The sequence below is a fragment of the Oncorhynchus clarkii genome, chromosome 30 (genome assembly GCF_045791955.1).
Source record: "Oncorhynchus clarkii lewisi isolate Uvic-CL-2024 chromosome 30, UVic_Ocla_1.0, whole genome shotgun sequence".
NCBI classification, from domain to species: domain Eukaryota; kingdom Metazoa; phylum Chordata; class Actinopteri; order Salmoniformes; family Salmonidae; genus Oncorhynchus; species Oncorhynchus clarkii.
The window spans coordinates 31,456,434-31,468,847 of record NC_092176.1 but is presented as its reverse complement, the minus strand read 5'-3'; the positions used below and the strand labels follow the sequence as shown (position 1 = coordinate 31,468,847).

Below are 12,414 nucleotides of genomic sequence, written 5' to 3'. Positions count from 1 at the left end.
TCCCTTTTCTTTCACACTATTTCTTGAATATCGGTTATCGTTGGAGTTATCGGTCAATACCAACATAGTGTTAAAAGGCCACTATTGGCAGATAATATCAGTGAACCTATATAATCAGTTGGGCTCTAGCCCTGACACAACTTAATGCTGACCCCTTGTGTTCATCTTTAGGTACCGCAGACGGTTTGCAGTGTCAGAGAGCCAGGCTCTCCAATTACCCCACACTAAGAACCATTCAGAGTCAATTACATTTAATCTCAAGCCATTTGAGGATATTTTCTGAAACGGAACCAACCAACTACCAATCAACTTTACCATTATTTTCCTAATTTCCTCATATTAAAAAATACTTGTGAGTCTTCATCCCCAATTTTAACCACTGTCTCCAAAAACATCCCCTCACACACCTGAGTATCATCACCCAAGAAATGCCAAAGACAAGCACATTCTCCAAAACGTCACTCTTGATTATCATCTAAAATCTTCTTAAAATATGATTTTCTTATCTCCTGACCTAATGTCTCATTACCATAGACATGCGATTTGGAAAAACTACCCTCCAGGTTGGCACTAAACCTTCCAGAGGAATAACGTTATCAAGCTACAATGTTATTGTCTTGCAACTTTTGGTGCCATCCTTGCTTCCCTTTAAGTGTCACTGCTTCCCACCAAGACTGCCTGGATACTTTACATTAAAGGCAAAGAATTTCAATATTTAACCTAAACCATGTCAATGATAGTTTGTATTGCATTCTACAGTGTAGCAGTTCAGTTTATGTTTTTTTTGTAGTTCTATGCTCTTTATAGTTTGTGTTCATAGTCTAAACTCAATTGTATGGTTCTCTGCTGTTCAGTTTGCATTGGTTGTTTTCACTATATATTGTGCAGTTCTGCGTTGTAGTTTAATCTGTCTTGTAGCCTATCCAATTGTGTAGTTTGTAATCAAGTTGATATTAAATAAAATGGAGCCTCTCTAAATCTCAGTGGACTCTATCCTCTCTAGACGTGAGGGTCCGGCCCAGGGGGTGGGCAGTTGGAGGAGGGAAGAGGAACCTTTCACGTCCTCACAAGGCGGTGGGGAGGGGGTTAGGGCAAGGGGAGCAGGGAGAGGGACTGAGTGCATGGGAGGGAAGGTTGACAGGGCCGGTGGTGGGGGAGGGGAGCTGGAGGATGAGGAGGTGGGGGTGGGTTTGGACCCCAGCTGTCCCACCTGTTGCTCCAGAGCCTGGTTCTTCTGTAGAGTCTCCACATAGCTTACCTGAAGCTGTGCCTGGTATTTCAGCACATGCTCCTTCTCGTCAATCCAGCTGTCTCGTTCCTGGTCGAAACTAAGGGCCTGGCGCTCTCTCTGTTGACGTTCTAGACGTAAGGTCCCCTGGAGCTGATCCAGCTGCTCACGCAGGTTCCCTGATTCCACCTGGGTCTCTTGGCACTTATGCTGGGCCTCCTGGTGGAAGTGGGCCTCCTGACACAAGTGGGCCCCCTGATGAAGTCGAGCTTCCTTGCGCAGTTGGGCTTCCTGGTGGAGATGAGCCTCCTGATATAGATGGGCTTTCAGGCGCTGGTGGGCCTCCTGGCGCTGTTGCATGTCATGCCACTGGGCCTCTTCACGCTGCTGCCTCTCTTTTCTCTGCACCTCTTGCCTCTGGGCTTTTGCCTCGTCACTCTGGAGGCTGAGCAGGGAATCTGAGGTGGGGGTGAGAGGGGTGGACGAGGGCTCTGGTGGAGTGCGGGGGCAGTAGAGAGCCCCCCAGGGTGGGAGTAGCCCCACAGCTCCTAGGGTTTGGGTTATGGCAGGATCAACCCCTCCGCCCATCTCCCACAGAGCTTGTTGAAGACCCAGCACCTCAGCCTCAAACACACCCAGCTTCTCCCTCAGGATAGACACCTGACAAAGGGAATGAGGAATAGTATGAGTCTGTCAATATGTGTGTGCATGGTTCAGTTTCACTTCCATCCTTAACTCTGAACGGACAGGATAACTCATCTACTGTAGTGTACACGTTAGTGTCATCAGATAGGTGACTTACAGGTTTCTATGTGTATGGGTTGTTGGAATCGGCTAAACTTTGAACATTGAGATATTAAATAAATGATAGAGAAGAAGCCTTGAATAGAAAGAGTGGAAAAGAATGGGTTTTATGTCAGAAGTTAAGTGTCCTCTGTAGAAAGCCAGAAGGCTTTGGAATGTGTTTGATGGAGGAGAGGCGAGCGACATGTTGATATAGGGAAGACAGATGGATATCTGTGTATTAGGTGAAGGAGGGGTTAAGGTCAGAAGGTGAGGGGTGAGGTCAGTTCCCCTTAAGGGAGTAATCAGGGTTTAGTATCTGGTTACCTTCTTCCAGTTGGGCATAAACTGTAAGGATTGGAAAGAGGGCGTGTTTTAAGTAGGATGTATATAACTGTGATGGAGATAAATTTTTGCAGTCTGATTACAGCTGTACAGCACCTTTGGGAAGAATTAAACTTGGTTAAAGCTTCTCTAGTGTCCGTGGGTTATTTACTGAAAAATAAGAACCTAACAGGGTATAGGTACCTCGGTCAGCGTCCTCCTCAGCTCTCCTTGGTAGCTCTCCAGCTCCAGGCTCTTGGAGCTATATGAGTTCTTGAGGCCCAGCATGGCCTCCTCCCGGTCCCTAAGCTGGGAATTGGCCTCCTTCAGCTGGCCCCTGAGGGCCACCATCTCCCCCGCCCGCTGGGTCAGCTCCACCTGGCTCTCCCTTAGCTGCTGCTTCAGCAGGGAGATCTCCCCTGCCTTCTGACACACCTGGACCACACATAGTAGGTCAGTGTTATGAGGAGGCTGTTCACAAAGTCGCACACACACACACACGCGCGCACACACACACACACAAACACACCTCCCACTTGGTCTCATCCAGGCGTGGCAGTATGTCAGTCTGTTCCATCCTGAAGTGCAGACATTTCCTCTCCAGATCCTCTCTCTGGGCCAGCAGGGCAGCCATCTCCTCCTGCAGACGTCGCTTGTCCTGCGACAGACGGGTGATCTGGGCCTGCAGGGCATTCTGGGAGCGCTGGGCGCGACGGGTCACCTGCACACAGAGGAAGAGAGTATCAACATTTGGTAGACTGTTATTGGTTACCGCTGCTGTGGAATGTGTGGTCACCTGCTGCAGACGAGAGGCGTAGTTCTGCCCCAGCTCATCCATCTGTCTCTCCCACACACGCTGCTTCTCCTCAAACACCTGGATGATGGCGGCCTCGCTCTGCTCCAAGTTACGACACATGTGTTGCACCTGGGAAAGTGGAGGAGAGATGAAAAAGAGGACAGAAGAGGAGGACAGGATTTTTGGGACTAACCCAAAGCAATGACAATTGCTACGTTCATGAAATCTATGAAAATATATCACGCATGAACATTAACCCCAAAATGATCTTTCAGCTCTCACCTCTTGCTCCTTCTCCCAGAGCCGGTTCTCCAGGTCTTGGATGGCATCATCAGAGGAAGGAGTGGGACGTTGGGGTGCTGGGGTGTCCCCCAGGTGGTTCAGCTGCTGATAGGACGAGGAGCTCTTTACTAAAGAGGAGCGGTCACTGTACGAGGCACTCAGCCCGTTCTGGAATAGTTGCATACATTTATATACAATCCACTCCTGCTGTGGCTTTGGTATGATAGTGTACCAAACTGGATAGATGCAGATACCCAGACAAAGTAAAACAAATGTACATGAATTGCTGCTGGTGAGCTGCACTGCACTAAAAGGATGTTAGCACTCATCAGGAGTCGACTGCAGTGGCTTTCATTACGTTTAAAAAATCCCATTTGCGTAGCCGCAAGCAATGCACCCACCTGGTAGCCTGGTTGCTCCAGCTTTTCCAGAGCCACTGCAGCTCCAGCTGTGGTCCCTAGTCTGTTGATATTACTGGTAGAAGCACTGAGAGACCCCAGGGCCTCTTGAGGCCCATAGCACAAACCAGAGCCTGCATATGTGGGCAGGCTGGTTAGAGAGTTCCTCCCCGAAGCTGACATCCCTCCATGGACCCCTCTGTTACTCTTACCCCCTCCTGCTCCCTCTGCCAGGCATCTGCCCATCCCTGGGCTGTCCTGGTCTAGGAGGAGGGCCTCTGGAACTGCCACTAGTTCTCCTCCCCCTGCTCCTCCTTCTCTCTGCCCCCCCGCACCCCTATCCTCACATCCACCCCCACTGGTTGGGCCAAGGAGGTTCTGCATGGAATGAAAGCTCTTGGGAACCACTGGTTTGAAGGCAGAGGGACGAACCAGCCCCGAGTTGTTCTGGAGGGTTGAAGGCCAGGAAGAGGCAGAGAGAGAAAGGGAGATAGAGGGGGGAGAAAAACGGTTTGCGTAGATATCAGTAAAGAACGTTCTAAAGAAACTGGAAAGGAAACTGTTAGCATAACAACACTTTAAAGCCTTTACATTTCTGTCTTGAATCAGTAGACAATATAAATCATTGTCAAATGCTATGCCAATAATTATTTGTAAGACCTTTTCACCATTCTATTTCATCAGTTGTTATAAGAAAAAAAAGTATTTATGTAACTGTGTAATTATGAAGTCATAATGTAACTGCAATGATATAATGATACAGCAGCGTATACGTGTTGCTGTGATGTAATTGTGAGCTAACCCAATATGCCAATAAGCCACAGGACCCTATAGCTACACACATACAGTACTTGTTTGAGAAGAGGAACATACCTGCTCTAGTTTGCCAGAGACAGGCAGGATTTTGGGTGGGTTGTGGGTTGGAGGGTTGTTGTGATTGGCGGTTTTGTTCTCTCCAGTTTCTCTGTGTTGGTGGGGAGTCATCCCGGTACCACTGTCATTCCCCCCCAGTCCCACCAAGTTACTGCATACATCCAGACTCACAAAACCTCCTTGTGTCTCTCTCTCCACCCTCTCTCTTTCCCTCTCTATCTCAACCCTCTCCCGCTCTCCATCCCTCTCTACCCTCTCTCTTTCCCTCTCTCTCTCAACCCTCTCCCGCTCTCTCTCCCTCTCTACCCTGTCTCTATCCCTCTCTGCCCTCTCCCTTTTTCTCTCCCATACTCTTTCTCTCTCCATCTCTTTGCTCTCCATTTCCCTCCCTCTACTCTCCCTCTCCCATTCCCTCTCCCTCCTTCCTGCTCCGTTCCCATATCCCACCCATGGATCCTCCTGGTCACAGTTGGATGCCTTTGTAGTGGTATGGTCTGTGTCAGAGTCCGGGGGCCGGTCTGTTCCAGTCCCAGTCCCAGTTCCAGTCCCGGTACCAATACTAACACTTCCTCTTTCGTCACTAGAAGCGGTTCCCTCTGAGACTGTCTCTGGGGGGAGTCGTTCGGTCCTGCAGCTACGGTCAGCGGTGCAATGGCGAGACAGGGCCGGGGAGTGGGGCAGGGTGGTCCTAGTGCCCACTGATTTCATGGCAAACTCCTGCTCCCCTGCCACTCCGCTACCCACACTGCCCATGGCGAGGGGTCAGGGGTCAGAGGTGAGAAGTTAAGGGGGAAAAGAGAGTCACTCTGCCTCACACACTGGGAAGCAGTGTCGGTCATCATGGGTTAAAGGGGGAACCGGATGCACACACACTGAAGAGAAAGGGAGCGAGAGAGAGAGTAGTTAAACATGTTCTGTTCATAAGTACCCTCACACACAATGTTCATCCAGATGGAAGAAGATGGCAGGGGCAGTAATATTTACACAATGAATGGAGTTGGATCATCTGAACAATTATACACAGAGAAATGCAGTGTAGCTCCAGTCAAATAGTGTTGTAGTATGCAACATCCAATTTTACACAGTTACCATTACAATAGTTTCTGAGTTTATGTTACTTATGTGTACAACACGTGTGTGTGTGTGTGTGTGTGTGTGTGTGTGTGTGTGTGTGTGTGTGTGTGTGTGTGTGTGTGTGTGTGTGTGTGTGTGTGTGTGTGTGTGTGTGTGTAGGTCTACAGATGTTGACAGCTACATCAGGTTACAGCTGGCTACGATTGCACCTCTCAATCTACTATGCATTCTAGATGGAGTGATTGCTGCAAAAGGAAGCAGGAGTGCAGCCCTTCTCACTAACTCTCTCCTACTACATAATGTGTGTTTGTTGGCATACAGCACACTGCCCCGGGTGCCCTCAATGCCTTGATATGAGAGGAAGAGAGAGACAGAGAGAAAAAAGAGAGAAACAAAGAGAGAGAGAGAGAGAGAGAGTTGCTCTTGCCACAGGCATAATCCCCTCCCGTGTCAATGTGTTACAATATTTAATTCCAGTGGTGAGTTGTAGTAGCAGCCTAACACACTGTCTCTGTCTTCACGATTCTATCCAACTCTCTCACTCCTCCCTCCATCCCAACGCGACTATATCAGCATTCGAATCGCACCAAGAATGTATCCGAAACACTCACGGTTATTAGATTGGAATTGTTATCCTTCTCAAACGGACATGTATTTGTCATAGACCGAGCCGCATTGATGTAGCCTGGGATCCCCCAGCAAACCCGTATGCCCTGTCTACAAGATACGTACTATTTTCAGCACCACAGTCGTTTGTCCGTTAGAAAACAACCTTGGCCTCTTTCCGGTCGGTTATGAAGGACCCTAGGATGTGGTCAGTGGATGTTTTTTTCTCTCTCGATATTATCGACTTCAGCCACTGTCGGTGTTGTATCGATGATGATGGAGGAAGCGGCGGATGCGACTATCAGCTGTAACCACACACAACCCAGACACGCCCCTCCTTGTGCACGGCAGAAACGCCACTTTTTACGCCACTCAACCATACATGAGCAAAGGCTATATGTAGGCCTACAGTAGTGGTGCGCAGATCAGCTGTTCGTTCACCCGCACCCCGCCCGCAATTGATAATAACCCATCTGCAACTATATGTGACAAAGTGAAAATCGGAGGCCCGTACCCAAACCTAACCCGCTAATATTGAAAATGTGGTGTAGGCTGCAGTCAGAAATGGCAGAATGATTTTTTGACCGTTTTTTGTTGCTGTTGTGATTTCTGCTTATATTATGATTTCTGCTTGTAATTTATGACATTTTGATGGGGGTTTTGTTAGACAACTAGTCTATTAGTAGATACACGCAGATTATTTTCTGTCATTTTACAGTATGTTGCCCTAGAAGACTAAATAAACCATTGAGAAGCAGAAAAGCATCATAAATAGATAGAATGAATCTAATTGCCATCGCCGAAGTTTTTTCTGTAATATTTGCTTCTCAATCGAGAGAAGATGCAGTAGCCTAACAAAAAAAAACAAGAACGATTGCCAAATGACTTCAGTTTGACCGGTTCTAAGGATATATTAAGCTGTGAAACGACCTAACTTGTTTATGATAAGATTTCAGTTCGGCTTGGATGCATATTTATTGTAGTTGAAATACTATCAATATCAGATATTTTGCTGTCGTGTCTTTACTATCATTAAATCGAAGACTTAGTTTTATCAAAGATTCTCTGTAATTAGTATTTCCCGATCAAACTGATTAATCATGTAACTGTAATTAACTAGGAGGTCGGGGCACCAAGGAAAATATTCAGATTACAAAGGTATCATCTCCTAAAATAACTTTTCAGATATTTTATATCTGATCAAATAGTCTTCTGATTAATTAATTATTTACTTTACCTCACGTTAGTCTCATTCCAAACGTAGTAAATTGTTGGTTATCTGCACGAACCCAGTCTTCACTATGAGACATCCATACATTCATTGTCTTAAATCATTTATTTATTAACTAACTACACAATCACAGAAATGCATAAACAAACAGTAGATAGTTACAAGGAATGATAGGAGAATGTGCCCTAGTGGGCTAAAGTGGGGGTCGACTAAAATGAGACACTAAAAAGTTGATAATTATAACAATTGAAATGCTAATCCTTTGTACATGAACGCTCACTCATTCGGAAAATATTCAGATTTCAAAGTTATCATTTCCTAAAATAACTTTAAAAGTTTGTTTCTGTTGGAGAGTTTTCGTCCTCTCTCTCTCTCTCTCTCTCTCTCTCTCTCTCTCTCTCTCTCTCTCTCTCTCTCCATAGAATCTCTCTCTCTCCATAGAATGGATGTTTTGGCGGTTGTCGTTCTTCGCGTTCAATGATACCGAATTCCTAGCTGCAGACTAGTAATTAATATTAAAGACTTGTTCTTATTCTGTCGGTATCGATAGTCTAAGAGTTTAACCACGTGGTATGGTTAAAAAACTCAGCAATGGTCTACAACCTTTGTCCCCTCGTAATGTAGGAAAACATGGTCTGATTAGAATTTTTTGTTAAAGGTGGGTTTTATTCGAAATTGCAGAAAAGGGCTGTCCCAGGATGCCTGACCCTAACTGGGCTCATGGGCGATCCCCTAATTTAGTTCAACTCAAAAGGGAATTGAAGTTTCCTTAATTAAACAGTCCAAAATCACATTACACAATTTTACAAACAGTATCATACTCACTCATTCATCTTATACAACAATTAAATGTAAACCTCATATCTGAGGCTATTATATAAACAGCGTTATGGTAATGTGGCCACACCGTCTCCCATGAGCTTCCCCAAGTTGTAACAAACAGACCAGTTCGTAGCTGGATTCTTCACCGATCTTTTATACCTTCTCCGGAACGTAAACGTTGCTCGGACCTCAAGTTCTGTGAGGTGGAAGAAATGCCTTTGTTCTCTATGAAACTTCACTCTGACCACAGCAGCCTAGTTGAAGGAGGCAAGCGGGAGACAGGGAGAGGGGTATGGGGCTTGCTGTACCCAAAGAGGGCAACGTCATGACAATGCTGATAAAGATAGCCCCTCTACAGAGGACTGCGCATTCGCATTCTCTCAAGATGATGAAATAAAGAAATCGTCTTTTTCCACTCCTGTTCGCGAGTAAAAAATGTTGACTACATTTGATGTATAATTTTATTGCAAGAAATGCTTAATTCTGCAAGAGTTAATATTAACGCTATGTGATAGGTTATAGATCTACTCTCAGTGTTCAGATTTCTGTTTTCATTTAACCCATCTGAACAGTAGGTTACAGCTCCCTTGACGTGCCAGAAACCTATTTGAAGTCATTGTCTTGTGACAGTCAAATCTGTAGGCTATAGCTGGCACTGCTAGCATCCTCTTCTACCACTTCACCAACTATTTCCCAAACATTACTTTTCTGTCCCTCCCTTCTCTTTATTTTCAACTCTGCATTTCGCACCAAATAGCAGATAGCCTAAAATAATGAAAGAAAACCTCAATGTAGAATATGAGAATGATAGGCTATATATTGCGGGGACTACGGTTATGAGTCAACCCGCCTTCAGAAAGTATTCACTCCTCTTGACATTTTCCACACTTTGTTGTGTTACAATATTGTAGTCAAATTGATTTAATTGTAACTTTTTGTCACCGATATACACAAAATACTCTGTAATACTATCTACACAAAATACTCTGTAATACTATCTACACAAAATAGTCTGTAATACTATCTACACAAAATACTCTGTAATACTATCTACACAAAATACTCTGTAATACTATCTACACAAAATACTCTGTAATGTCAGTGAAAGAAAAATTCAACAACAAAAAATGTTTTTATTTAATGAAAAATAAAACACTAATATATTTTGATTAGTTAAATATTCAACCCCCTGAGGCAATACATGTTAGAATCACCTTCGGCAGCATTTATAGCTGTGAATCCTCTTTCTGGGTAAATCTCTAACAGCTTTGTAATCCTGGATTGTACAATATTTGGCCATTATTGTTTTAAAAATTAATCATTGCTAAACAGACATTTTCAAGTCTTGCCATAGATTTTGAAGCTGATTTAAGTCAAGACTGTAACTAAACCATGTTGTCTTGGTAAGTAACTCCAGAGTACACTGAGTGTATAAAACATTATGAACACCTGCTCTTTCCATGGCATAGACTGACCAGGTGAATTCAGGTGAAAGCTATGATCCCTTATCCCGTATGATCCCGTAACTTGCTAAATCCACTTCAATCAGTATAGATGAAGGGGAGGAGACAGATTAAATACGTTTCAAGCCTGGAGACAATTGAGACATGGGTTGTGTATGTGTGCTATTCAAAGGGTGAAGGGGAAATATGGAATGGTAGTAGGTGCCAGTATCACGACTTCCGCCGAAGTCGGTGCCTCTCCTTGTTCAGGCAGCGCTCGGCATCGCCGGTCTACTAGCCATCGCCGATCCACTGTTCTTTTTCCTCTGCTTTTGTCTTTGTTTTCACACACCTGTTTTCCATTTCACATTATTGGTTCCTGTATTTAAACCCTCTGTTTTCCTCATGGGTTTGTGCGGGATTATTTTATTGTTCAGTTAGGTTTTTGTGTATGGCTGGTTTATTTCGACGGATGCTGTGTTCACCCGGGCGTCATCATTACCATCTTATTTTTGTCAAGTGTAATTGTACACTAGCAGAGACTTGTAGATAACCTGGAGCCAGTGGGTTTGGCGACGAGTATGAAGCGAGGGCCAAGCAACGAATAAAGTATTGAATAAAGTACGTTGCTCACTCATTCTGCTCTCCTGCGCCTGACTTCATGCATCAGCTACACTGACCTTCTGACAGCCAGACGCACTGGTTTGTGTCAAGAATTGCAATGCAGTGGGGTTTTTCACACTCGTTTCCCGTGTGTATCGAGAATGGTCCACTACCCTAAGGACATCCAGCCAACTTGACACAACTGTGCGAAACATTGGAGTCAACATTACTGTGGAATGCTTTTGACACCTTGTAGTCCAAGCCCAGACGAATTGAGGCTGTTCTGAAGTCAAAAGGGGGAGTGCAACTCAAGATTAGGAAGGTAAAGTTTTGTATACTCAGTGTATTTTTGGCCTTGGGTTTTAGGCTATTGCCCTGCTGAAAGGTCAATTTGTTTCCAAGTGTCTATTGAAAAGTTGCCACATTTTTGGGAGTTTTACTTTAGTGCCTTATTGCAAACAGGATGCATTTTTAAGAATATTTTCTGTTCAACCTTCTTTCTTTTCATTCCGTCATTTTGGTTAGTATGGTTGAGTAACTACAATGTTGTTGATCCATCCTCAGTTTTCTCCTATCATAGCCAGTTAACTCTGCAACTGGTTTAAAATCCCCATTGGCCTCATAGTGAAATCACTGAGCTGTTTCCTTCCTCTCCGTCAACTGAGTTAGGAAGGACGCCTATATCTTTGTAGTGGCTGGGTGTATTGATCAGGGGATGGAAAATGTTCAGGGAAGTTGGCCGAAAACAGAACCGAGAACGAAAGTGATCTATAATGTTCTGGAACAGAACCGTTATTTTTTTAAAGCATGGGAACCGGTTAATAATGTTATGTTCTGGGCATTTTTTAAATCTCCAGTCCCACAAAACAAGATGTCCAGTGCTTCATGCCCAGCACTCTCCTCACCCGCAAAATGTCAGTTTAAACGTCTGTCCATTGCATGTACATAGCTTGCCCGCTCCATAGCAAACTGCTCTATCCACTGGTGAAGTCATTTCATGTTGAGCTAAACATACAAAAAATGTAGAATTCAGAGGTTTAAAAAGGAACAGAAAGGATTGATATAAACCGCTACTTTTTGGGGGTTCGAACTGGTTCAGAACTAATGGTTCTGTTCAGAACAAAACGATTGGAAATTATGTTTGGTTCCAACCCCTTGTATTGATACACCATCCAAAGTGTAATTCATAACTTAACCATGCTCAAAGAGATATTCAATGTCTACCTTTTTACATTTTTACCCATCTACCAATAGGTGCCCTTCTTTGTGAGGAAATGTAAAACCTCCCTTGTCTTTGTAGTTGAATCTGTGCTTGAAATGTACTGCTCAACCGAGAGACCTTACAAATAATTGTATGTGTGGATACAGAGATGGGGTAGTCATTCAAATATCATGTTAAACACACAGAGTTAGTCCATCCAACTTATTATCAGACTTGTTAAGCACATTTTTACTCCTGAAGTTATTTAGGCTTTCCATAACAAAGGGGTTGAATTGTATTGACTCAAGACATTTCAGCTTTTCATTTTCTATTAATTTGTTTTTAAAAATTAACACATTTTCCACTTTGACATCATGGGGGATTTTGTGTAGATCATTGATACATAGTCTAAATGTAATACATTTTAAATATAGGCTGTAACACAACAAAATGTGGGAAGAGTTAAGGGGTGTGAATACTTTCTCAAGACACTGCATTTGCTACTGTCATCATTTATCAGTCAAAAGTACTGGAAATAAGTTTAATTATTTTAGAAATGATAGGCCTAGAAAATCAACTTGACTGGGTTGGTGCATAATGACTATGGTGCTTCAGAGACACTAAGGGGTGCCATGTCACTCTGGGTTCTTGTTATAGAGCTTGCCAGATTGTAGTCCTAAAATCCAAAAATTAGTTTGTTCAGCCAATAAGGTCTGAGGCTAATACAGGCTTAGGAGGTATTCTATGTTTT

The 12,414-nt window shown here is 44.1% G+C and overlaps 1 protein-coding gene across 1 annotated transcript; it reads right to left on the bottom strand.

The window, feature by feature from the left end:
• Window positions 1-973: 973 nt before the first annotated feature.
• Window positions 974-4,795, bottom strand: LOC139389524 (leucine zipper putative tumor suppressor 3-like). The gene is made up of 7 exons (XM_071136343.1): window positions 4,685-4,795; window positions 3,815-4,258; window positions 3,414-3,581; window positions 3,132-3,260; window positions 2,865-3,056; window positions 2,540-2,770; window positions 974-1,888 (listed from the first exon to the last, which is right to left on the bottom strand). The coding sequence occupies exons 1-7, from the start codon at window positions 4,793-4,795 to the stop codon at window positions 974-976; spliced, it is 2,190 nt and encodes a 729-aa protein (XP_070992444.1).
• Window positions 4,796-12,414: the final 7,619 nt, after the last annotated feature.

What these genes read in the sequence shown, in the direction of transcription:
- LOC139389524 (XM_071136343.1), bottom strand. Translation starts at nt 4,795, where the DNA reads ATGACTCCCCACCAACACAGAGAAACTGGAGAGAACAAAACCGCCAAT. An exon ending in ACGCCTCTCGTCTGCAGCAG is followed by an intron (nt 3,057 to 3,131) that starts GTGACCACACAT and finishes CTCTGTGTGCAG; the next exon opens with GTGACCCGTCGCGCCCAGCG. An exon ending in TGGATGAGACCAAGTGGGAG is followed by an intron (nt 2,771 to 2,864) that starts GTGTGTTTGTGT and finishes TGTGTGGTCCAG; the next exon opens with GTGTGTCAGAAGGCAGGGGA.